Here is a 27790-nt window from a genome sequence, read left to right as displayed (position 1 = left end):
TTTATCCATTTGAATACTCAAATGCAGATTTATTGGTTGTCGCTGGTTTAGACGATTATGTTTTAAGAAGTTGTCATAACACTGATATTGCTCAATTTAAAATGGATTCTGTCAAAAAAACAAATTATGAAATACTTAAGTATCCTGGTCTTGGACATCTAGTCGATGCACCTTACATGCCACCTTGCACAACTGACTTCCATCCTTTATTGCCTTTCGAATTTAAAGTTTATTTTGTTGGTAAAGACAAACAGTTTCATAGCCAACAACAGGTAAAGCTGTGGCAAAAAATTATCTCTTTCTTTCAGGATTCATTAGTTACAAAAAATTGATTGGCTTAAAGCAAACTATATTAAATGCAATGTTTTCGTACTAAAGATCTAATCTGAGGCATTGCTTATTAGAAATACAATAATTTCTTTTAGACTCCTTTTTTAATCTGAACCACGATTTTTAAGCAGAAAAATAATTTTCTTATGAATTATTCCCTGAATATTTTTATAACCAATATTTAATTATATTAATGTTGATCCAAAGACATTCTGTAACTTTTTCCTTTATAGGCAATGTTTTTGACCCATGTGCATTTTTAGTATTAGATAATCAGAATTATTTTAATTTTTGTTTGCAACAGGTAATAAATATTATTAAATTTTTAAATAATATGCCAATATATAAACTTTGTTCACTAGTTTTTTTTGTAATCTTTTAAGGAATGGTAATGCTTTTATATGTTCACATTATGATGATTTTCTGAAAAAATTTTTATTTCTTTTTATTTCTTTGTATGGTTTATTATTGGCATTATTGGCGTTTTCTGACTGAAAGTCTATCTTAAACACAATCTATTAAAGGTTGAGGGAGAACAAACCGTAACAAAAATTATATTTAAATCAGCATGCCCCAAAGTACTGCCTTCACATTGGTCATCTTTTTTGATGTAAGCAACAGTTCTGAAGTGTATCGGTTGTAATGGACATGCCCCAGAGGTACAAAAATAGACCCGGAATACAGTAAAGCGACCCTCGTGAGAAGACCAGACGGGAAATTAATTTTTTGTTTGACAAAAACGTTAAAAAAGTAATCTGCCAACCCACCAACCCTGCAACTAAACTTGAGTCGGAAAACAGAACACTAAAAATTAATTTAAGACGTTCTTAGGAAAAGCATTATTTAAACTTAAAATAAAATAAAAGATATGAAAAATCCTTGACAATAACAGAATACCCTTATAGGTAATGATCTTCCATTGTTAGCATTGTAATCACAAGGTTAGTACTCTATCGTTTCAATGAAAAGAGAAAATACAAATATGCTTTAACTTCTGGTAAACTCTTCATAACCTGAAATTCAAAGAGGAAAACAAAACAAAAAAAATTATCTAGATCTTGCCTTTGATCTTGAATCAATGATAAATAAAAATGAATATAAATATTTGTTTTTAAGTGACTGTATTTGGTCTTCATGAGCAGTATTTTTTTATTTTTTAGACTCTGATATTTATAATACAACATTTAAAGACAAGAACAGTTTTGTAAAGCCCCAACGACAGTTAGAAATTAAAACAGATAAATTCTAATTGTTTTAAAAAATTTTTAACTAAATTAAAATGATGGCAGTAAACAAAGTTAAAAAAGAAGAATTTTGTTTATAAAGTTTTTCTTGTTTTTTTTTGCATAATTTTTTATTCATTTTAGCAACCTGTATATAAAGTGTTTAAGCAGAATTCTTTTTATGTCCAAAAACTTTTGAATAAGTTTAACAACAACAAACATAAGCAGCTTTGCTTTCACTTTTGTTACTCTGCTGTTAAAATTAATTTCGAATGGTCACTCTTACCCAATAAATCAAATCAAATTAGTGGCAAAGTTTGTCTTAGGTAATTATGTATTGGTATTCGAAGTAGTACCAGCGTTCTCAACCAACAGAGCAAGTGAATTGTACAATCTGCAAGGTTTTAACTGGTGCTATACGTATTCTCATTTTTTTTTTTTTTTTTAGAAGTTATAAGAATCAAGGCCGCACCAGGCCTACAGGCTAACATTGTTGCTTTTGCAACTATAAAGGACATGTTGACGTGCGAACAATATTTATCCAACATTAGTGGCAAGGAAAACTTTCCAGGTTTACACAAACTCAAGCCGTATAAGCCAATATAATAGCAGGCTAATTCTACTGATCATAACAAAATTAGAAAAAAATTGCTGACATGAAATTTCACTTACTTGCTATAGTGGCAAAGATTTGCAGACTTATATCAATAATTTTAGTTAACACCTTATAAGCCAACCAGAAAGGCTGTACTGAGGAGTAACAATTTATTTTATGTGTTGTCAAGATATGAACTAGCCCACCTAAAATGTGAACTGAATGTTTAATAAAATTGTTTTCACAATGAAAAAAAGCGAATATATAAAGATTTTTTTCTTGTTATTTAGAAGATATAAGTAACAGAAAAGTTGAATATAAGGCAAATAACCTTGACATGAACACTTGAATGCTATGGTAGAACAAAAAAAATGTACCTTTTTTACTTGGTTCTTATTATTATCTTGTTATTCTTCTTATTTAGTTTTAGTGTTTTGAATTTTTATTTTTTTGTGTTGTAAACAAAATTTAGGCCAGCTAATCTTTATTTAGTTGGAGTTCTATACCTTAACCAGCGTTAAACGTTAAAACTGATCTTTAATAATAAAAATTCAATGTTTTATTATCAAAATTTATAAAAAATTGGAACGCTTGATTTATTTATTAGCTACCACAACAAGCCCAACTTTTTCTTTTCATTGCAAACAAGTTCCCTCTCAATTTAGTTAATTCTTTGTAAACACAAAGTTATCTTAGCAAAAAAGTTGACTACAACATGACCACTGGGAGTTTCGCCTTGCTTTGACAGCAGAAATGTTGTTTTATTTCTAAAAAACTTACGAAATTAGTTCTTACTCACATAAACAAGTTGAGGAACAACACTTCTTCCCACCACTATCAGATATCTCCAGTGTGTCTCTACTAACCTTCCATAATACCTGGGACTAAATAGTTATATGTTTAAATATTTTATCTGTATTCAAAAAAATATTTCAGAGAAAAGTTTGTTTACAAGTAAATAAATATTTCTCGACTTGCTAAAGTGTCAAATATGTATGTTAAAGATCTTCTCTAGCGGGGATTGATTTGTCACTAGTCACGATAAATATATGTTGATGTGGCAAAATTTTAAGAAGCTTCTCACAATACAATTTTCTTACAAAGTGTACATTATTGTTATCTATGTCATTAGAACAACACACCATGCTCAAACATTTCCTTGTAAACTATGTAGATATTTCCAAAAACTTGTGCATGGCTTATTTTAATCCTAAGTAGTATAAACCTTTTAACAACACATTTTCTTTTCATTTAAGAATAGAAAATATAACACACCCTTTATAAAATAAAAAAAAGAAAGACAAAGGGAATTATTTTTTAATAATCGTGAAAACTGTATCCCAAAAAACCTTTTAGAGAAGTGAGCTTATTCCCAGCATACTCTTTTTTGTTTACATCACACTTATTTTTAGTTCACGTACCTCCTATTACTAGAAACTACCTCTAAAATCTCCATGAAATTTCCATAATTGGTAAAAAATATTATCTTTGGTTGGGATTATGCTTTGAACTTAAAACTTTCAACATTTTTTTAACAAAGGAAAAACATTTTATAAAGTCTTGACATCTCATTATCCTGATTTTCTGATTTTTCCAATTGACACAAAACTTTTTTAGATATTTTGTTCTCTGAAATATGCAAAAACTGCAATATTAAATAACTTTCATTTAGCTCTTAAACAGAATGTTAAATTTGTTAAAACTATTTTAATTTGATTTTAAGCAAACATTATTATTCAGGAAAAATTTTGAGTGTGTAATTCCTTTTATGACTACTACTGTGCAGAGTTTCATTTCATAGGACGTTATCCCCCGCCCCGATTCGATTTTAGCAAATTATGGTTTTCTGACATCACTTATTTTAGTGTTGATGATTTATGGTGAAGTTATCAATCACAACCACAAAGAATTACATATTTTGAAGAAACTGTTAATTATTTAGAAGGTAGAGTGGAGGTGATACCAAGTGCTATTGGTGCATTAGTTTTTCCAGTGGTGGTTTCATTGACCTTGGTATAATGTCTCATTTGGATAATGGTAAAGCAGAGATACTTGCAATTTGTAACATCCAATGAAATGTAAGGTGTTGGCATCTAACTATTTTAATTCATCCTTTCTTTTTTATGACCTAAGTACATTTTGTTCCTTCCTAATTACTAAGTAGGTTTGTTACTATACATGTTAGAAACCACAACCTAAAAAACTTACGAAATTAGTTCTTACTCACATAAACAAGTTGAGGAACAACACTTCTTCCCACCACTATCAGATATCTCCAGTGTGTCTCTACTAACCTTCCATAATACCTGGGACTAAATAGTTATATGTTTAAATATTTTATCTGTATTCAAAAAAATATTTCAGAGAAAAGTTTGTTTACAAGTAAATAAATATTTCTCGACTTGCTAAAGTGTCAAATATGTATGTTAAAGATCTTCTCTAGCGGGGATTGATTTGTCACTAGTCACGATAAATATATGTTGATGTGGCAAAATTTTAAGAAGCTTCTCACAATACAATTTTCTTACAAAGTGTACATTATTGTTATCTATGTCATTAGAACAACACACCATGCTCAAACATTTCCTTGTAAACTATGTAGATATTTCCAAAAACTTGTGCATGGCTTATTTTAATCCTAAGTAGTATAAACCTTTTAACAACACATTTTCTTTTCATTTAAGAATAGAAAATATAACACACCCTTTATAAAATAAAAAAAAGAAAGACAAAGGGAATTATTTTTTAATAATCGTGAAAACTGTATCCCAAAAAACCTTTTAGAGAAGTGAGCTTATTCCCAGCATACTCTTTTTTGTTTACATCACACTTATTTTTAGTTCACGTACCTCCTATTACTAGAAACTACCTCTAAAATCTCCATGAAATTTCCATAATTGGTAAAAAATATTATCTTTGGTTGGGATTATGCTTTGAACTTAAAACTTTCAACATTTTTTTAACAAAGGAAAAACATTTTATAAAGTCTTGACATCTCATTATCCTGATTTTCTGATTTTTCCAATTGACACAAAACTTTTTTAGATATTTTGTTCTCTGAAATATGCAAAAACTGCAATATTAAATAACTTTCATTTAGCTCTTAAACAGAATGTTAAATTTGTTAAAACTATTTTAATTTGATTTTAAGCAAACATTATTATTCAGGAAAAATTTTGAGTGTGTAATTCCTTTTATGACTACTACTGTGCAGAGTTTCATTTCATAGGACGTTATCCCCCGCCCCGATTCGATTTTAGCAAATTATGGTTTTCTGACATCACTTATTTTAGTGTTGATGATTTATGGTGAAGTTATCAATCACAACCACAAAGAATTACATATTTTGAAGAAACTGTTAATTATTTAGAAGGTAGAGTGGAGGTGATACCAAGTGCTATTGGTGCATTAGTTTTTCCAGTGGTGGTTTCATTGACCTTGGTATAATGTCTCATTTGGATAATGGTAAAGCAGAGATACTTGGTTAAAACATTGAGAACATAAAGTTTGTTGAAAAAGACGTAATTAATACTGAAAATGTTTTAAGCAACCAAAATGATGAGCCAAAATCTCTATATGAATATTTAAAGGCAGATTTATTGATTATTGCTGGTCTAGACGATTATGATTGGAAAAAGTGTGTTATGCAGACATGATATTCAAAATGCTGTCCAAAAAATAATTATGAAATAATAAAGTATCCTGGCCTTGGGCACCAGATCGATGCACCGTAAATGCCACTTTGTGTAGCCAACAACAAGTGAACGTCTGAAAAAAAGTCTCTTTTTTTTCAAGATTTTTTAGTTAGTAATAAGGCACTGCTTCAAAGCAATTTGTAACATCCAATGAAATGTAAGGTGTTGGCATCTAACTATTTTAATTCATCCTTTCTTTTTTATGACCTAAGTACATTTTGTTCCTTCCTAATTACTAAGTAGGTTTGTTACTATACATGTTAGAAACCACAACCACAACTGCAAGAGTGTTTCACTTATGTAAAATTCCAGACTTATTATGTAATCTTTTAATATAGAACGTAATTGCTTCTGTAATTTTAGGTAAATTAACTGTTTTAGAAAATACAACTTCTATAATATAATGCATATATTTCTGTGTAAATTACTTAGCTATCATTTCAATTATTCTACTTTAATCTGTGGATGGTTAATTTGCTCTGTGAAGCAATGCATCTGTAGATTTTTTGTACGGATCTCAATGCATATTGTAAACCATATTTTCAATAATTCAATGCTGCACCTATATAGCATTCTAGCAAATTTATTAACAATGCTACATTTTTCCATAATGCTGTACATTATGAAAATTTCAGGCTTCCATATTTTAGGAATATTTGATAGCATAAAATTATAAACAACAAATGGCTGAGAAGCCAAAAGATGCGCCTGAAGGTAGATGTTTTGCTTTTAATTGTTTAAACTGTAATTTGGAAAATGTTTTAAAATGTAATCAAAAAAATCTATTCTTAAAATACACCTTTGTGATTTGAAAACGTTTACTTATTTTTTGTATTTTCTGCGTTTATTTCAGCATGTCCTGGTACACAAAGTGATAACGCTGGCAAGGCATCTGCATGTGCAGGTTGTCCAAATCAGAAGATATGTGCATCTGGTCAAAATAAACGACCCGATCCAGGTTAGTAGTGTTACTGATATTGTTGCTGGCTTTAGCAAAAGTTTAATTTGTTGCTAGTATTATAGGAAGTGAGACTCTCCCTCTATATGTGCGTAATAACTCTTCCCTTGATATCGGTTACATCTGTTTCTTGTATTTCTTTTGTAACTATTTGATTTAATATGGACTTATATACACAGAATTCAATCTTCCCTATTTTGTATACGAAATCTTAAAATTGCCAGCAAATTTTTTTTATCTTTGCTACTCATATTATTTTCTCTTGCTTTAGGTATCCAAGAAGTAAAATGGAGACTGGCATCAGTAAAACATAAAATTATTGTGCTCTCTGGAAAAGGTGGTGTTGGTAAAAGTACTTTTACTTCAACTTTGGCGCATGGTTTAGCACAGGATCAAGAAAAGCAGGTGAAAGTTTGTTTTTTGTTATCTAAATGCTCTTATGGAAATGTAGCTTGTTTTCTCTGATCTTCTTGACAAAAATTAATGCAATGACTTGAAGTGGTTACTGTCATTTAGATTGGAGTTTTAGATATTGATATTTGTGGCCCATCTATGGCAAAGATCCTAGGTGTAGAAGGAGAGCAGGTAAAAAGTTAAAATGATGTTTGTTTCATTTTTTTTTGTGGCGTGACTTTGAGGAACAGTAGTTACACACTCGTAATTTCTTTGTGTTTTTAGGTTCATCAAAGTGGATCTGGCTGGTCACCTGTTGTAAGCATTTCTCTCTTCTCTCTTTCTCTTTAAGATAGCAGAAAAACTAATTTTTCTCCAGCAATATTGAGTTCATACCACTCCGAATATTTTTTAGTTGTTGCCAATAATGATGCGGCATTCCTTTGGGGATATCTTAAAATGTTTGTAATTTTGTTATTGTTTAGTTTGTAGATGACAACCTCTCTGTAATGTCGGTTGCTTTTCTTCTGCAATCTGATGAAGATGCTGTTATTTGGAGAGGACCTAGAAAAAATGGTATGATTTCTATGCTATTTTATATACTGATGTAGTAGGAGTATGTCAGCATATAAGTATTTACTAAAATAGTAAACCTTTATTTGAGTAATGCAGTAGATAGAAAAGGCAAGCAGCTGATTCTAACGCACTTCATTTGCAAAGTGTGGTATAAATTAGAATCCGACCGGTTTTTATGTTGGAATCTGCCATTTCTATCTACTTCTCTCTACTCATACAGATAATTTGACGAAATTAAGCTAAGACAGTCTCAGGTCCTTTACTGTTCTGATCCTGAGTTTTATAATAAAAACTGTGCCACAATTAAAAAAATTTCTAAGCTAAACACCCACTACCCGACCCGACGAAAAGTGCTGTTTGGTCTGCAATCAAACCCTTTTAAAGAAATAGAATATCATGAAGGAGTAATCAAAGGTCTAAAGAAGGTATTTAAGTTTTGGAGAAGACCTAAATTAAAAGAAAAAGCGACAGATGCAGTAAAAACCTTTCGTTTTAATGGTAACATCAAGACCTTCAGTCTTGATGTTAATTGGTACGTAAGAATATGTAAAAGAGGTTTGTGTAAGGTTATAAAGGAAGAAAATACGGTCGTTGTGAAAGCAGAATTAAAAAATTAGACGCGATTACAGGTGAGTACAAATATGACAACCTTTATCTTCGTACATCCAAGGTAAAATGTTTACATGACCATCGATTTGATGATATTTTCGAGGAATTAGTACACCATATTCTCAACAGGCTGGAAAAACTAGATGATTCCAATGGATCTGGTTGGAAAATGTCAAGGATTGTAGGTATGGATGTGGAATTCGATGTGTTTAAACCACTAAGAATATCAACTTATATCGATCTACCACAAAAACTAAAGGCAACCAAAACGTTAAAAACAATGACAACAAAATTTATATATACGCGATACTATCAGCATTGTATCCGCCAGACAAAAAACCCCAAAGGCAAACAATATATAAAAAACTACCTCAACAATCTCAACTTATACAACATTGAATTTCCGGTAGCCATCAAAGACATAAGTAAGTTTGAGTAACAGAACAATAAAATGGTCAACGTGTTCGGTTATGAAAAAATAATCTACCCCTTACGACTTACAGACTACAAAGCTGCAATCAACCTTCTACTATTCTCCGACGAACAAACTAGTCATTATTGTTGGATAAAGAACTTCTCAAGGCTACTATCATCGCAGATAAACAACCACAGTACTGCAGAATTTTTACGTGAGTGTTGCGTCAATCTTTTTTCACGTAGAATTTGCATATGATAGAGACGTGCTAGACAAAAGGATTTTTGTGGTCAAAATTACAAGGCTATATTCAAAGCTAATGTTTACTAACTTGGTCCATGCGAGCACCTTATGTGATATATGCTGACTTTGAATCTAAACAAGGATAGGGATGGCTCATATACAACAAGGTACCAACATCACAAGCCATGCGGATTTTGCATCTACGTTGAAGGTCTAACAAAGTACAAGGCAGTTTCTCTATTGCGAAGACAATGCTGTATAGGTCTTCATCAAAACTCTAGAGAAACTAGCAAAAACAATTTACCACCAGCACCTGCCACCTATAAAACCAAAGAAATGGTAAAAGTCGATTGAAAAAGATGTTGGAATAAAGGCTGTCACTTTTGCAAGAAACCAATAGGGCACAAACAAGTTCCATTTAAGTGCATGTATAACCAATGAAATATGTTAAGATGAACATACCTCGACAATTGATTAAAAGGAATCCTATACCACACTTAACTGCAATGTATGTAACAACTGGTAAACAATCTAAAAGTAAAGGATCACGGCCACATCACGGGAAAGTTTAGAGGTCCAGCACGTATCATACCTAAACTATAAAATACCATTATTCATATCAGTAATAGTCCACAGCTAACAAGGATATGACTCCCACCTATTCATAAACCAATTGGAAGAAATTGAAGAAGACATAAACTTCATTTCATTTTCAAAAAAGATGCCCGTCGACGACAAGAAAAACATCGAATTAAGATTTATAGACATGGGACACAAAATAATTTCAAGTCACTATGAAGGTAGGCAGCTGGACTTGATAAAAAAGAAAGGTGTTATATGATTACATGGATAGCTTCCATAGATTCAAGGAGGCGTCATTACCACCCATCGAAGAGTTTTATAGTAAACTATACAAAAAAACACACCTAACCGGAGAAATTGATCAGTATGCGAAGAACGGATGAGAAATGTTTAACATCACGAACATGGGCGAATATCACGACCTATATCTAAAATCCAACGTCCTACTACCAGCCGACGTATTTGAGAACTTCCGAAACATTGCATGGAAAACTACGAACTAGATTTAGTTAAGTATTACTCAGTACCTGGCTTATCATGTAATGCTCTAATTAAATCCACATCTGTAGAACTAGTGCTTCTATCCAACGTTGATATGCTAATGTTTTTTGAAAACTCAATACGTGGCGGAGTATCCATGATATTAAACAGATACTCAAAGCAAACAAAAAATACCTAACAGAATACGATAAAGAAAAACCATCAAAATGTCTTATTTATCCAGACGCAAACAATCTATATGCGTTGGCTGTCAGAACCACTAATAGGATTTAAGTGGATGAAGGAACACGAACTAGGGAACATAAATTTCAACAGCAAGGATGAGGGGTATATGTTGGAGGTTGATCTCGAATACCTGAAAAACTACACGACCTTCACTACAATTTTCCACTGGCCCCACAAAGAATATAAGTAAACAAGATAAAAAAAAACCCTGAATCTGCGATCGAAAACAAAACACGTACTCCGCTACAAGAACCTAAAACAATATATCTATCTAGCACTGAAACTGACAAAAATACATTGCGGAATCAAAGTTTACCTTGGATGAAATCATATATCGACAAAAACATCCAACTAAGGTAAAAAAGCCAATAACAAGTTCGAGAAAGACTTCTTCAAACTGATGAACAACTCGGAGTTTAGTAAAACAATGGAAAACATTAGAAACCAGGTGAGTATAATAACAACCACAACAATACAGTAAAGCTCTGTTTGAAACCTAACTACATTAAGCGGACAATATATAGCGAGAACCTAGTTGCTATCCATCTACTCCAAACAAAACTAATTTTCAACAAGCCTGTCTACGTTGGAGCGTGTATCCTAGGTATATCTTAATCATTGATCTACGACTTCCACAACACCGTGATGAAGAAGAAATACAATAGCAAATCTGTTATTCATAGACACCAATTTTCTCTGCTACAAAAGACAAACACACAAAGTGTATCTTGATTTATGGGAAGATAAAAACCTTTATGACTACTCCAACTATGAAAAAGACCATGTAAATTACGACGACACAAAAAAGATGGTAGGAAATTTTAAGGACGAGTGTGGTGAAAAAGTCATGAAAAAGGTTTGTGGGTCTAATACCTAAGTTTTATGCATGTGAGATTGATGAAATTTTTAGTTGTTAAGAAAAAATTATTTGTTAGGAAAAATCAGGATTTTAATGATAAGGATGATGTTGATGATGAAAATGTTGATGGTATAGTCAACCAGGAAACTTCTCTTGCCAATTCTGCAGATTGATACTGAGGAGATAGATAATGATGAAAGTCTGTCACGACTGACCAGAGTGGGGAGAACTGAGGTTGACGATGTTTATAAAAGTATTAGGAATGATGTTATTATAATTTTAAGACAGAAGGGAATACGTTGTTTTATGAGCTTGGTGATATGTTGTGGAGTTGACAAATAAAAGCGGAGCTTTGAAGGCTAGGGGAAAATTGTTTCAGTTATTGGGTAAGAGGCGACTAAAAACTCTTGGCTTTTCATCCGATGATATTATTATGGGTTATAAATTGAGGCAAAACTCGTTGGAAGAAATTAAAATGGAGGAGATAGTGTATAAGATACCGGTTGCTGGTGAAATAGAGGAGTTAAGTTAGGTTGTGAGGCAGGGATGGGTACTTTGGTTATTGGCCTGTTCAGTTTGGCTTTGGTATCTACAGTGCCTCAAAGTGTTTAGGTGTTTCTGCCGAACATTTAGAGAAAGGTAATGGGATTTTAAAGGTTGTTTATATGTTTTATATGTATTATCATGCCAGAAGGATATTACACACTCTTCAAGTGAAGTTATCTAGTGAAAGTGGGTTTTCCCAATATTATAATGTTTGGTCAGAGGAGGGTGTAACAGTGTTTATGATGAATATGGTGCTGATAGGGACGTGAAATATGGTCCTGAGAGGTCATTTATGTATTCGAGGTGGATAATTGATAAAAGTAAAAGTTTGATGAGGAATGCTTTACCATTGATTTCCAAAGTGTGAGGAAATATTGTTATTTGTGATCGTAAGTCAGGTTGGTGCAAAGAGGAGTATTTGACATCCGAATGCCAGGAGGTTTGTTGAAATATGCCAGAAGTAAAGTTGATTTTCCTATAGTTTATGGAGGCAATTTGTTGCCGTCGGATATGTTGGTCAGGCTTCACGTTTTGAAGATAAATCATGATGTTCCTGCCATTCATAACGTTGATGTTGTTGGTAGTCGTCATGTTCCCAAGTTAAACAGAACTTCGAATGTTGGTAAGGAGCGCGAAGAGGACAAGACAGCAGTGGTTTTGTTGGTCTGCGAGGGAATTGGGTTATTTTTGTTTTTAAGAAAATGGCGAGTGCAATAGCGATGATGGTTGGTTCTGTTGTGCTTAATGCTGCTGCTTTCAGTGGTGGTGGCGTGATTGCGGAAATGTTTGGTGGTAGCCATGAGGAAAGAGTTAGACATGATAAGGCTTTGGAGAGACTTCGGAGGCCAGGGATAGATTTAACTGCGAGAGATCTGGAAGGATTGATATGATTAGTAGGACGTTGGGGTTAGGTAGCCAAAATTGAAGGAGCTAAGGTTGAGTAATTAGTATATGCTGAGCAAAGAACAGAAGATTGGAGAGATTGTGCTTGTTGTTCGTGGAATTGGATTGTTGGTATGTTATTTGTGGAGGAGATAAGTGTATGTGACGAATACGGATTTAAAGACTTCTGAGTTGAATCAGAGTGTTGTTGGTGGATATTGAGGTTGAGCTGTATTTTTTCGTGTTATAACTTTCTTGTGGATGTTTCCTCTGGAGGTAAAAAAAAATCTTAAACGTGGGATTTAATACGTTTGGCGAGCTTATGAAACTTGTTGGAGGTATTAATTTTGATAGGCAAAATAGGAAGATTAATATTGATGGTGATGTTGTTATACCTAAATATTTGAGGGAAATGATTGTGAAGCTGGATACGTTTGATGGTCTTTGGTCGTTGTCATTTAGATTGGAAGAGTTGAATTTGTGATAGTTTAGTTGATGGTGTGAAGTGTACGGATTTATATACTTGCATGCATGCAGGTAAGGAAGAGATTTGGTATTGAAACTTTGTTAATGTGGAGCGTAACAACAATTTTGTATAAGAGGTTGAGATGGTCGTGTATTCATTCTTTGAATGTTGTTATTGTAGACGGTAATGACATAAAATTAGCATGGACTATCCTGTCAAGGTTGTTTTGCATTTTAGAAAAAAATCTAGGTGAATAGAAAATGTATGGAAATAACTCGCGTGGAATTAAAGGTTTGAAACAGCATATGTCGCTCACTGATAATCCGAGGACGGTTGGCCAGAATCAACTTTTGACAATTAGGTTTTTCAACCTATCTAATGATGATGTTTTGCTTCTGGTACGCCGAGGTTATCGTTCAATATTTAACTCACAAAGAAGAATGGAGATGCAACTGTTGTTAATAATTTGGGTAGGGCGATTTTTAAGAAAGTTGTCGTTAAGATAGAGTCACATGAACTTGTGTCTATTGCCGATTTTGATAAGTTGATTTGTTTGAGTAATTTATGGATGACAAGTGGACAGAGGGGTGCAGGGTTCGTCAGGGTTTTTTTAGTTGGAATCTAAGAAAGTTGAATGTGGGTGGAAAGGATGCTGTTAAGATGAATGAGTAGCTTGACAGTACTATGCCCGTTCATCAATCTGGATTATCTGAGAGATTTACTAAAGATTTACCGTTTAATGATTATGGGAGTGTTATTGTAAGTACGGATAAGATTGCTTTGTATACACTATTATCATCATTCTTGGCTTGACGTAAGTTTTCCATGCTAGCATGGGTTGAACAGGGTATATTAATAAACCTCTTTCAATTTGATCTAGACTATGATAGATCTAAACTCAAATCCCTCTGCATCAAGTCTGTCCATATAACCTCCTACCAAGTCTTTCTCGGTCTACCTTTTAGGCTTTGCCTCAGGAACTATCAAGTCTTTACACTTTCTTTCCCAAGTGTCTCAACCAAGTCAATCTTCCCATTTGAATAATATCTGTAATGCTATGGATACCTAGCCTGCTTCTTAGCTTATCTGATCTCTTTCTGTCTCTCAAACTGGTATTACACATTCACCTAACCATTCTCATATCAATTTTTTTAAATAGTCCAAACCTCCCCGTTTCACTGCCCATTTTCTTTTGAAGTGAAACTGCTTCTTATCAAATGCCCCTATAGTCTGTTGTAGGCTCTGGATATCTGACAATCTGTTTTTGGATTAGTTGATTTCAGTATTTGTCTCCAAATTACAATTTTTACTGCTGGCAAGGGTAAGGAAGGTTTGTTTGTAGACGCCGTTTTGTTCTACTGACGTTTAGATTTGAAAGTAATGCTGGGACTTTGTTAATTGTACCCGATTGTGTTGCTGCGTATAGTCTTGCTGCGTATAGTGCTTCTTGTTAACCTTTGACTGCTTGTCCAAACAAAAAGAGTGCAAAGAAAGCCATGGTAAATTTTTTCATTAAATTTGCCCCAAATTTTGATAGGACCAAGCTTTTTTTGTGTAAACAAAAAACCTAGTCAGCATTCCTTACATAATTTTCCTAAACAAATTGTTTGGGTTTTTCATTAGTAATTCAGTGAAAAAATATGATTGTGCAACTTAAAAGAAACTCTAATTTCAAGTTTTTCTGTTTTAGGCTTAATCAAACAATTTCTCAAGGATGTGGACTGGGGCGATCTTGACTTTCTGGTCATAGACACGCCACCTGGAACTTCCGACGAACATCTGTCACTTGTTCAGTATCTTAGTCAAACGAAAATCGATGGAGCTGTTGTGATTACCACTCCGCAGGTTACATAACTATCTGCAAGCCATTAGAAGTGTTAACTCTACAAGTCATTATATGTTTTAACTGCAAAGTCCCTGCAAGCTTTAATCTGTTTACATACATGTTTTTTCTATTAGCATATGAATTTTTGAAATCGGGCTCGGGTATGCTTAGCATTATTTACAGGAATATGCTTATTTTCGTTACCGTTCTAAACCCAATAACCAAAATAAAGAACAAAGTTTCACATTTTTAAAAGTTTTCTCTTAAAACACAAACAGACAGAAATGACTAAAGCAATCAAACACATTGTATGCAGCAAAAGAAGGGCTCACAGTTATGCTTGTAATATGCTAATTTTTTCACTAATCCTGAGCCTAAATATGCTTATAAACGTTATGGTTGTAAAAAATGTATTTGTAGAGTTTAAATTTTTGGGTGTGCTAAGGTATTTTTTTAATTAAAAGAAAAGCGATTTTCCAAAGTAGAAATGTCGATTTGAAAACATGTGCTTTTTAAACGTCATTGCTTTGTTTTTGCAGGAGGTAGCTTTACTGGACGTACGAAAAGAAATCGATTTTTGCAAAAAAGTCAAGCTTCCTATAATTGGTGTTGTGGAGAACATGAGTGGGTTTACTTGTCCAAAATGTCAGGTAAATCATTTGACACCTTACATTCACTCCTTAATTGATTTTTGTTGTGTTTTATTGTTTTGTGTTCGCGCCATGTTTTATAACAACCTGTAGAGCCGTACATCAACACTGAATTATTAAATTTATTTTCTAGCACGAGTCACAGCCCTTTCCAGCAACCTCTGGAGGTGGAGCAATAATGGCTGTGGAACTAAATCTACCATTTTTAGGGAAGCTTCCCCTTGATCCCAGAATTGGTATGTAAAATTTTTTTGATGTGGCGTACTTGCAGATTAAACCACCTAAAGTCTTTGTTACGGTTACCGTAAATAACTGATTAGGCGCCCTGGGCTATTATTTAATCTTACTTTGTTAGTGGTATGCGCCTAATCTACATGGGTGGTAAATTAGCACTGGGTGCTTATTGTGGGTGTGAAATATATATAAGTAGTATATTCTCAACACGTTATTTTTGTCTGTTTTAATTTTTGTAATTTTGTACTGTATATTATAAACACCAAGTCAATACTCCAAACTCATTACGTTAACGTTTTGACTGCCATCGAGGAGCATGAAATCTGCCGTCTTCTCATTTATCATCTTCGGGTGATTCTGTAAGAATTTTATTCTAAAAAATCAAAAGCTAGTAATTAAGCACAAGCTGTGGTAAATGGCTGATTGATAAAGTCTTTTAATAACGATCACCAAGCTGTGATGATTTATTGAATAAGAGACTTCCATGAAGGAACCAGCAAGTTTCCTGCTGTAGTTTTTCTTTCAAGTCCTGCTTTTACAGGCCGATCATCACGCAGATATGTCACGTGCTTAAATGGATTGAAGACCCTGTTTTTTTGGTTTTTTTTGAAAAGATGTTATTTAAATATTACCTTAACTAGCCTAAACAAGAGCTGCATGTACTATCTCACTTAAAAAAGGTGCGATACATTCACAGCTCAATTCTGTTGTTTAATAAATAAACACTTAGAAGTGATGGTGTATCCTACTCGGGCAGTGGCTGCAAATCATGTTAGGTTTTGAAGCTTATCTAATGACTCCAACCAGTTACTAAATAAACTTTTACGGAAATAAAAAAAAAAGGAAAAAGGGCTAAATGAGGCGATTAGTGATATTTTTTAAAAAAATTTTTTAATGTAAAACGTTTTTTTTATAAAAAATGTCAAAATTAAAAAGATAGACAAACAGGCTAGAGATAGCCACTAAGTTTGTTCAATTTTATTATTATTATCTACTAGTCGATCAGGCCCGTGGAAAAATCCACTGATGCGGGGTAAAAATGAAAAAGAAAAGTCATTTGAATTTTGATGATTTAGCAACCCATCCACAAAAAAAAATTTGAACCTTGTTTTCACGCTGCCTCTATTGTGTAGAGCTTAAACTACTGATCAAGAAAATGTATATGATCGTGTGCTTTTGATGAAGGGTTAAGGAGATATAAGGGTTTTAAACATTTTGCTGGCGTCAGTAATGGACTATCAGAACCCAAAAAAAATTTTTTTAAATTTGTATACCTGTTGCCTTTATCTAGATAGATCAGATATTTAGATATTAAGGTTTAAAGGTTTTTTGATAACGTCATCAATCCGCCCATTCTTAAACGAATTTGGTGACCCAGGTTTGGGAAAATTACCCAAATTGGACCTAGGGGGTCCCTAGTTACCCACGCGGTGAAAAATCATTGACGTTAGCACCTCATTTCCAAGTTTTTTAGCCTCAAAGTTTTAGGCGCACTGTAATGGCTTCATTAATTTAATATACTTTCCTTTGACGTTAATATTATTTTAACATTAAAGTTTGGTAAATTACAGAACAATATTATGGGCGATGTTTACAGACTTTATCAAAAAAAATAGTGAAGAATATAATCCACTTTGCAAAAGTCACAGACAGACAGACAGAACTGGCGTATTATTATAGACTAGTAGATTAGGCCCATGGAGAAATACACACAATTGAAAAGTTCTGTCATTTGAATTTTGATAACATCAGCAAATATCAGCAGTATACTGAATACTGCCTTTTACCAAAAAAAAATATTTGAAAATGCATGAAAAGAAAGTAAGTCATAATTTAACAAAAAAATTCTTAAAATGTAACACAAAATATCAAATGTCAAATCGCATGAAATCCTCCCAACAACAAAACTTCAGACAAAATATGAAAAACAATGGCGTGCAAGGTGTAAAATCTAGTTGGTAGAAAGTTACAACATTGACAGTCATAACCCAGACAGTTACAACAACAATAATAATAATGTCAGAAATAACACATTATAAATATGTATACATCTTATTATGTGATTATATTGAAAACCTTTAATATTTTAATCTGAACTGTCGAAAAGAAAGGCTTTGCAACAGTAAGCACAGATCTATGAAAATAAGTTGTTTACGCATTTTAAACATTGTCTTTTTCAAATGCTTATACAACAATACAACCTGAAACAATATCAAAAAGCCAAACTTAAACAAACACGAAACACCAAAAAACGAAAAGTTAAACTTTGAAAAAATCATTTATTCGGTTCCATACCATCCTCTCCCTCAAAAATATGCACAAAATGTAAAAATTATTCGGTTAACAAAACAATTTTTTGTCTAATGATCATCCGTACTGACTTTACCAAACATTTTAAACTGAAATGTCGAAAAAGCAATGAGCAAGGAGTAAATTTCAAATCACCAAAAATCAATTTTTTGAAAACACTGTATATATGGTCCTTCCCCACAAAAGTTAACAATAAATGTAGAACACGAAGGTTTCTGAGGAGCAAATCAAAATATGAACAAAAATCAGTTCAATTGGCATGTTCTATATTGTCTTTACCCATAAAGTTTTCCACAAAAAGGATATGAAACCCATCAAATTCAACTCAGAAGAAGAAGTCATTTTATGCATGCAAAAATACAACTTGGAAAGTGTAAAATATTAAATTATTATTTTTAGTATATATACTTGCATATGCTCCTCCCTCACAACAGTTAAACAGTTTCAGTCTGAACATTCAGTAATTTTTTTTCATCACTAAATATTTATTCCCGCAAAATTTTTTTGAAATTCTTAAAAAAAAAAAAACGTGAAACCGTGGACTTTTCTTCCAGCAAAACTGACATAATACTTTTAGTTAGTTTAAAGTTTAAAAAAAGTTTATAACACAAAATATAAAGAAAATCAACTTACACAACAGCTCAGTCTAATTGTACAACAATTTGTTCTTTCAGTATTTTTTTTCTTTTTCCACAAAAGTTTACACAGCATTTAAAAAACAGCAGTTTGCAACACTAACAATATAAACGGCAACATACTATTCTCTGCTGAGAAATTTTAACCACAAATGTAAAAAACCGCTACTTTGTAAAAATATCAACCACCACCGTTGTAAAAATATATAACCTGGTAATTTACATGCGGGCTAACAGAAGTTTAACAGGATGTCAACAACAAAACTATAAAACTTACTCCAATTAACGCACACATTTTAGTTTTACAAAACCACATCTTTTAAAGTAAAGTTTGTAGAAAACATGAGAAAATTATTCCTCACACAACCCTAAAAGTTCAATAAGTCATTAAAAGATTTTGTGGCTTGTTACAACATAATTCATGCTCAAGATCCCTAAGTTTGACTACTAAAGTGGATATAATGGCTAAAAGAGGAATAACAGCATTGATGTTATGATAAGTTCTTCATACAACCTAATCATTAATTAGCTAGCTAGGTTTAGCTATGGAGCTTGAAGGTAACATTAGATAAGACAGATACCCAGTTAAATATAGTTAAACACGGAAGACACATATAGCCAGCTAGCTATTTATGCTTAGTAAAACACATATGAAGAGAAACAATAGCCATATAAAAACTATAACATTTGCAGTTAGTTCAACAAACCAAAAGTTTCGCTAGCACATTTGTTTGATAGCTAGCTAACAGCTTTATGTAGTATTTTGAATTTTAGAACAAATACATTAGTGACGCACCAGGGGATACATTAATTATGCAAAAAAGTGTAAAAAAATAAGCTAGCTTTTTTATAAAAAACGTGGTAAAATATAATATACATAAAATATCAAATTTCTTACTATTTGTGAATCCAAATCGACTTTAAACCCAAGCTTTCATTTTCTACTTCTAACTTTTCTTTACTACTTCTAGCTCCACTCTTCATTTTCGAAGTAACTTCTTGTGGCTTCTTACTTTACTTTCGTGCTTCTACTTCTTCACTTGGACTTTTCTTTCTCTGAAACACTTTTTGCACTTTTTGAAGACGAAGGGACCGTTCTTTTGTTGTTGTTTTGTGTGTCGATGGTAACCCTGTCCCAAATTATATGTTTTTTTTAATCCACTCTACTTCTCCACTTTGACTTTTCTTGCTTTTAATATCTGCACTTTTTTCTGACTAAGGGATCTTCGAAAATGAGACATTTTTTATCCGCTTCTTTATTTGCCTTTTGTCGAGAACTTTGTTGAGAAATTTTTATGTTTGTTTGTTTTTACGCCAAGGGAACTTTCTATTTGAATGCCTTCCCGTTCGAAAGTACGTATTTGAGCGAATCATATTGCTTATTTTCTATCACGTGGTTTTAACGGTTGCGAGACAAATGTAAACAAAACAAAAAAACTCGACAAACTCGCGCATTCAGGTGGTAAAAAATATCGTCTTTGTAACAGTCACAGACAGACAGACAGACAGACAGACAGACGGAACTGGCGTATTATCTATATAGATTACCTATCTCTATTGTTCTAAACAATAGACCTTATCCTGAAATACCTGATATTCTTACAAACCATATTCTTATCAAAAAGTGTGTATTGATACAGGATAACCAAAATTAATAAGGGAGCTGGGGTGGTTATCCTTACAAGTGTTTTTTATTTGTATTAAGAGTAGCAATCGTATGTAAAGTAATTGTAATTATTGTCTAGCCCACTTGCTTGATGATCAAAACATGATAATTTCGTCTACTTGCTCTTGCCATCTTTTTTAACATCAAGCATTTATATTAAAAATTAATGATATTTAGGCGAAATATATATCTGTAAACAAAAAAAAGTGTTAAAGGTTGCTAACAAAAAGAAATGCTGGAGAATGGGGGCTTAGGTAAGTGAATTTTTTAGGAATATGCTTTATAAGAATATCAGGCCTGGGTTTCAAGTTAAAAAATAGATTTATTATTTATAAGAAGAAATAAATAAGAACAATGACCAGCTTTCTTAGAATTTTGTATCTTCTTAAAAAAAGCATGTAATAGATTTTCGAATTAAGTATATACGGGAGTTATTTAACTTTTGTCTCACGCTGGATGGTATGAAGACGAAAAGCTGGGAAATTTAACATTTCGATGCACCCAGTTAATAACTTGAATGTTGTCTTCAGTATTTTCTTGAAAAAAAAAATTAACACTTTATAGGTTCGCTAAGTAGTAATCACACTAAATAGTCGAATTTATGTCTTGTGGTGGATGTCGAGTCATCCACCACACGAAACTTATTCTATGTCGTAAGGTATGTTTTTTACAAACTTAATATTAGCTAGGAGATATTAATTGTAAAATACCTTTAAGAAAACCACATTTTCAGGTAACACATTCAAGGAAACTTTTTCACCCAATGATATTTATTAAATTGACACGCTTTAAAACAAGTTCCACAGGTGTCACTGTGTATTTCTCTAGTCTGCCACAGATCACAATTCCTTCATTATTTTACACATGAAAGATTCAACATACGTCTTGATGAATTTTGGAATTTTACTGCATTTGAAACTCAAATGTTGAGTTTTTTTGTAAACCTGGACCTTGCTTTGAACGTTTTCCATGTGCCTATTTTTATTTGATAAAAAATCGCGTGGGTTACCCTGAATTCTTTTGTACCTTTATCAAAAGTGTATTTTTAATCTTCCTCCATAATTCGTCTTTCAAATTATTTCGCGCAAATAAGTGAATTAAGCATCAGACGTGATAAAAACTGATGTTTAATAATAATTGACGCAACAGCCTAGAAAATCAAAGACAAAAAAGAAAAAAAAGTTAGCAACTCTTCCTCAGTCAAAATTGTGGTGTTTTATAAATAAAAAGCGTGTGATATTAAATATTAGCAAGGTTAAAGAACCGTGGAACAATGGATAAACTTGATCGAGATTCGTTTTGACAACAGGTAATAAAATGTAAAGTTGCAGTGATGATTTTAATTCTAAATAAAACTTAAAAACAAAACGTTTTCTAGACAAAATCTGAAAGAGTTAACAAAAGTATGGCGGTTATTTTAGTTAATTGAAGTTGAACCGTCTATTGTTTCAGTCTGGCTGTGAAAAATGCTTCAACTTTGAGAATGTAAAATACACTCCCAACATAAATACAAAAGAACTCTTATGTACGACGAGAATTGTTATTTTCATGGTTGACTTTTGCACTAGCAAAATAACACTGGTGACAGATTGGTACAGTCTTTGAAATTTAAAAACAGAACAAAGAGTCGCTTGTTCATTCTAAAACACAGCGGCAGCTATCAAATACGATTTTTAGAACGCATTTCAAAGAAAAGTAAGAAAAAGGTTAAATAGCTTGTTTCAAACTTGAACAAAATATTATGGTTTATCATCTGATATCTCTATTTTGTCAGCGTTACTAAGGCAAGGTAATTTAATATTAAAGGATTTCATGTCAATATTTGTTATTGTTGCATGTACTTTGTTGGATATGTCCAGAATTCATTGCTCCTCTTGGATATCTGTTTGATTGACATCAATTGTGGAAAACTCTGTTGTTTGTAGTAATTTCTGTACTTAGATACTGTACTTGGATATTCTTACACGTGTTATGGAATGACAGCGTTAACTTCCACAGATTTTATTAAACCATCAAATATAGGATTTGGAATGTTGTCTTGCACCACAGCTTTAACAAAGTTCAATGTCTTTCCATTTTTTTCCACAAATTCTTCACCATGGATCTTTGTTAGAACTCCTACAGCACTGTCAATTTCAAACAATAAATATTCATTCACAACTTCAGATATTGCTTTGTAAGACATTTCGTGCTTAGGTGTATTAATTTGCAGTTTTCATAGCCTATTTTCTTGATACTGTTAGCATTGATAAGTTTATGTTTCTCAGGAGTGAAACAAACCGAGCTTTCTACCTTTCTTCAGTTGATAGAGTGAAATCGAAGTATTTACCAGAAAAACATTGGAGATGTACCCACGTAATCGTTGAAATTAATAGATAAAAAAGATAGCTGTTTTTCTGTTTAGTATTTATTATTACTGTGGGAACTTTATTTATAAGAGCAAGTTCTGTTTGGTTGTGATCCTATTGCAAAATAAATAAAAAATATACAGCAAATAAATTTTCAACACGATACTTGAAATACAAAGCTACAAAAACTGGATTTCTGTTAAAAATATCACAGCGTTCCATATAAGTGCTCGTTGCAACAAAGATAAGCTGCAGAAGGTGTAAAGAAACTAGTAGACTGATCATTTGCGAATACTTCAAGTTGGTACCTCTTCTAATATGCTGAACTACCTTTGATTGTGTCCATGAACACGAACGTCGAGTCAGACGCAACCACTGAATGAACTATTACAGTAAGATATAAGGACGTAATTCCTGCTGTAACCTTACTTAATGTCATGGCGTTATTTATGTGGCTGGACAAGCTCAACTGTTGCAGTATAAATTGTGCAAAGAATTGAAATAGAATTGGCTGCAAGTTTTTGCTTATAATTTGTAAGCGTTGATTAAAATACTTTGTTGGGGTCAACTTTGTATCTCTTTTAACAATGTAGCTGTAACGACGATTAGAAAAACCTATTCCTAACAGAAGTGCTTGTTGGAGTTTACCTTCACCTGGCGCTATTTTTAATAACTGACTATTTGTTTCAGAATGCATAACGAAAACTTTTGAAGCTCCTTGACGTGTATTTTTAGCCACGGTATCCGTTTTGGAATCACTAGAAGAATCACTAGGAACTTTATAGTCAAGATTCGTGAGCTCCAATGGAATATTATCTAAGTTGATTATTGTGAATTTTCCTCCGGTGGAACAAAATAAACATGACTATTGAAAATAAGTTTTTTCGTTAGCTTGACAAAGGATTAACCAATGGTTACTAGAAAGGCAGAGTAAAGAGTTTTACTTGTATCACTTCAGAAACAGGGACATTGCAAATTCCATCTTTATGTTTTGACATCTGACCTCTCGACATGATAACAACGTTTTAAAAAAGTAATCGTTTTGAAATCAAAGTTGTTTCTAATTTGTTTAATCTAAACAACTTTTTAGGAGACTTGTTGAAACTGCCTGACAAGGAATTTTACTTATCGATATCTTAGATGCACAAGTAAAACAAATATATTTTTTGTCATAGCTGCAGTTCCAACATTGACTTTCGAACAATTCAAGTTAGAAGTAGGATTTGTCTTCACAGTTGTGTTAAGTCAGTGACGCTGGCGTTGAATGTTTTTATTCTTACTCCCCCATGAACATTTTCCTTAAAACTTTCTATCATACTTGTAATTTGTAACTATTTTGCTTTTCTCAGCAGCAGATATCGAATCGTCTTCTACCTTAACAAACTAAATCTCATACTTTATATGTGATAAGGCTTTGTACTATAATTTGAAAATATATAAAGAAGTTGAAATATGTTGAAAAATTATAGCACGTGACATGCTTTTCTCATCGCGACTATGGGAATCTACCAAATAATAATGATGCTTGTTAGCACAAAAAAAATGTCCACTTATAAACACGATTATACCAGTAAAATCTACATTTTTGTAAATTGTTAATAAATTCTGAATGAACATTGGAACCACAATGCAAAAATCACTAGTAAAAGAAAAAGGTACAGTTCAATTTTGTATCACAGCAGATCTGGGAAGTTCTGCTGCGGACATTGTTGTATTTTGAGTTTCATTGAAGAATCGCCTTGTGCTAGTACATATTTTAAGTCATTTATTGTCCATTGACTGACTGCTTTAAATAATGAAAAGCATATGTAAAACAAAGATATACATCAGCATTGGATTTCTCTTGTGCTTCCAAACTTTTTGTCACCTTGGTGGAAGGATGCCTGAATATGTTTTATAAGTGCATAAGGCTTGGCAACACTTGATGAATTTAATTATGGCTCTATGGCTCTGTTAAGCCATGTGATTGGATGACTGTTGATCTCAAGAAGGAGATGAACTTACGCGACAAATTGTTACGAAAATCGCGTAAAACCAAATCAGAAGCAGATATCACCGCTTATAAAAATACGTATCAGCGACAGTTATTTGAGGAGAACCCCGGAAGTCCAGAATCCTTCTGGCGATCGATAAAAAAAGTATTTCCATTTAGATCGAACTCTCAAGTGAATACTGCTTTACAAATCAACGAGAAATTGGTAACAAATCAACATTCTATTGCTAATACATTTTGAAGATTTTTTCTAATGTTGTAAATTCATTTAAAAGATCTGCTTTTGTGTTGACAAACTCCGTCTGGAAATATCATAAAGAAATAACGAGTAAATCTAACCCAAAATTTCGACTTAAATCAATCACTGTTAATGAAACCATGAAACATCTACAATCATTAAAACGTAAAAAGTCTGTGGGGCTAGATGATCTACCATCCTGGTTACTCAAAGACTGCATGGAGGTAATCGCTTTACCACTGACATACATTATTAACATGTCTTTTGAAACTTCAACTTTTCCAAGTGACTGGAAACGCACCAAAGTGTTACCACTTTTCAAATCTGGAGCAAAGTCATCTGTTAATAACTATAGGCCAATATCTGTTATTCCAGCTATATCCAAGGTGATTGAAAAAGTTGTGCATGAACAATTGATTGCATATCTTGAAAGTAAGAATTTAATAAACAACAACCAGTTCGGTTTCAGGCCTCGTCGCTCAACTGAACTGGCTGCAACAATCTTTATCAACACTGTGAAATTGAAGGTTAACGATGGCAAAAGGGTCGCTGCCGTATTTTTAGACCTCACAAAAGCATTCGACATTGTTAAGTCATGGTAAACTACTGTCAAAATTAACCAGTTTTGGAATTGTTGGAGACGAACACGAGTGGTTCACAGACTATTTGTTTGGTAGATTTCAGCAAGTTCAATACAATAATTCTTTGTCTGATGAACATCCAGTCAATAGTGGAGTACCACAAGGGTCAATTTTGGGCCCACTACTATTTATTATGTTTTTTAATGATCTTTGTACCGTATAGTGAAACACTCTGAAGTAGTCAAATATGCAGACGATACTATTTTATTTGTTGCTGGTAAGGACTTAGAGATCATAGAAACCCGTCTTTCATCCGACATCAATTGTGTACTTGCATGGTGTTTGGAAAATGAATTAATTTCAAATCTTGGAGCAAAAACTGAAGCAATGTTATTTGGTTCGAAAAACAAAACAGCTCATTAAACGTAACTTACGGCTACCAAACTGTGAGGCCAACATCCACGTATAAATATCTTAGTGTACTTATCGAACCATCATTGACTATTGTTCTCCTTAACCCTATAAATTATTGGATTAACAAAAAAATCTTCCTTCGCTTTGGTTAAGGTGTATTTTGTTGTATCTGTCTGTTTTTTAATACAGGGCGATGTTGCGATGAAGGAAAATCATTTCTTACAGAGTATCCAGATACGCCTGCTGCAATTGCTTATCAACAAGTTGTCACAAGTATGATGTTGATTTTATAAAATATGTTTAATTGTGTTATATCATCATAGTGCCAAAATATAACTTAAAAGTTGGTTTTTAAAGTTGAATTTATGGCCGCGGTGTCTCCTTCCCCCGCAGTTTTCATGTTCCACCTGAGACTACAAATGTAAACTATATTTTAGTATGGATATTTTTTTATTGTTTGTTTTCGGTTTTTTATTATTTTCTTTACTTTTAGAAATATTGGAATACTGCAACGGGAAAAAGGACAAAGAGGAGTTAGTTCATCGTTAGCAAGTTCTGTTTACGTCAACTTCCAAGTCTCGTGTCCATTTCAAAATGTTGACACTGATGCTAAAATTAATACAGAAGTAGAAATCTGTTTAATGATAAAAAAGCGCGAGTAAATATCGTGCAGGACCGCAAATCGATATCTATTTTTTGTTTTTAATCAAGACAAATGAAATAAACAGTTGTTTTACTTTCTTTGTAACAAATAATGAAACCTCAATTTCAAAAGGTCTATCATATGTCCTGAAACGTTATCCCTCACAACTTGTTGTCTCACGTAAGAGAAATTTCTGGAATTGTCTTAAAATTATTTGACACAAAATTAATCTAAAAATTTGTAACTATTTCAGACGACTGCAAATATAGAAAAATAATGCAATATGCGAGAGAATTTTTTTGCGAGTTGGAAAAGATAACATGGTTTATGTATTTTTAATAAACATTTAAACAAAAAGTTGAATGTACCCTTTTATATTGATATTTACGTAGAAAATATTGTATAGTGTTGTTCGTTTCCAAAGGTGAAGTGTGCATGTTGAATATTTTAGTTATAAACTTTTCCAAATAAAGAAATGTGAAATATTTTACGGAATTTCTTAAAACCTAACCATGAAAAAGCCCGTGGATATTTTGGATTTTTATAGCATGTATTAAAATAGCCATGTTTCAAAAATGGTGAAATTACCTTTACGACGCGTAATCAACCTTATTTGAAAAAAAAAATTTGAACATATTTTACAAAGTTTTGATCAATAGACATATTCTCCCAAGGCCAAAACGGTCTATATTGTTTTTATTTTATATAATTTCACCTTATGTATATATTTTGCTTCTACATTAGAGTATAAAAAATTATGGTTGATAACTAATAATTTATTCAAATTTACCCAAAAACGCCCAATTAGTCATATATATGACGTCATTTCTGATTCCCATGACGCCATCAATTTTTTTTTCCTGGAATAAGTTTGCTAAGACATCTTACAACTGTGCCAAGTTTCATCACTTAAGCATAAGTGGTTCAGGATTTATGACACACGGGCACTTTATCAGCGTTTCGAGCTCTACACAATAGAGGCAACGTGTAAACAAATTACCGAAAAAAGTCTATTGACGGCCCCCTACTGATGTCAGCAAAAATTTTAAACGTATAATCTCCTCAACTTTTCCTTACATGTTCATATACATTATTTTGATCAAAGATTTAAGATCTTTACAATAGATTCTATGCGGGTCAACAAAATTCTCAAAA

General features: G+C 32.6%; 2 protein-coding genes across 4 annotated transcripts in view; both read left to right on the top strand.

Moving 5' to 3' along the window:
- The window catches only part of LOC130649533 (E3 ubiquitin-protein ligase CHIP-like), a 75782-nt gene that overhangs the window by 1650 nt on the left and 46342 nt on the right, over positions 1-27790 (top strand). The window lies entirely within an intron of this gene.
- The window catches only part of LOC130649532 (cytosolic Fe-S cluster assembly factor NUBP1 homolog), a 38379-nt gene that overhangs the window by 1701 nt on the left and 8888 nt on the right, over positions 1-27790 (top strand). The window contains exons 2-13 of one of the 3 annotated variants that reach the window (XM_057455825.1): positions 4014-4226; positions 5442-6557; positions 6697-6801; positions 7073-7206; positions 7318-7386; positions 7480-7512; positions 7680-7770; positions 14789-14943; positions 15463-15573; positions 15707-15809; positions 26182-26265; positions 26486-27403. In XM_057455825.1, coding sequence (XP_057311808.1) covers positions 6527-6557; positions 6697-6801; positions 7073-7206; positions 7318-7386; positions 7480-7512; positions 7680-7770; positions 14789-14943; positions 15463-15573; positions 15707-15809; positions 26182-26265; positions 26486-26541 — 972 coding nt within the window. In that variant the 5' untranslated portion in view covers positions 4014-4226; positions 5442-6526 and the 3' untranslated portion in view covers positions 26542-27403. Of the gene's footprint in view, positions 1-1845; positions 4227-5441; positions 6558-6696; positions 6802-7072; positions 7207-7317; positions 7387-7479; positions 7513-7679; positions 7771-14788; positions 14944-15462; positions 15574-15706; positions 15810-26181; positions 26266-26485; positions 27404-27790 lie in introns of those variants that run through there. The other 2 variants (XM_057455824.1, XM_057455826.1) reach the window with 2 other exon arrangements.

Source organism: Hydractinia symbiolongicarpus, chromosome 7 (assembly GCF_029227915.1).
Source record: "Hydractinia symbiolongicarpus strain clone_291-10 chromosome 7, HSymV2.1, whole genome shotgun sequence".
NCBI lineage: Eukaryota > Metazoa > Cnidaria > Hydrozoa > Anthoathecata > Hydractiniidae > Hydractinia > Hydractinia symbiolongicarpus.
The sequence above is the reverse complement of the archived record's forward strand: the minus strand, read 5'-3'. Positions and strand labels throughout refer to the sequence as shown.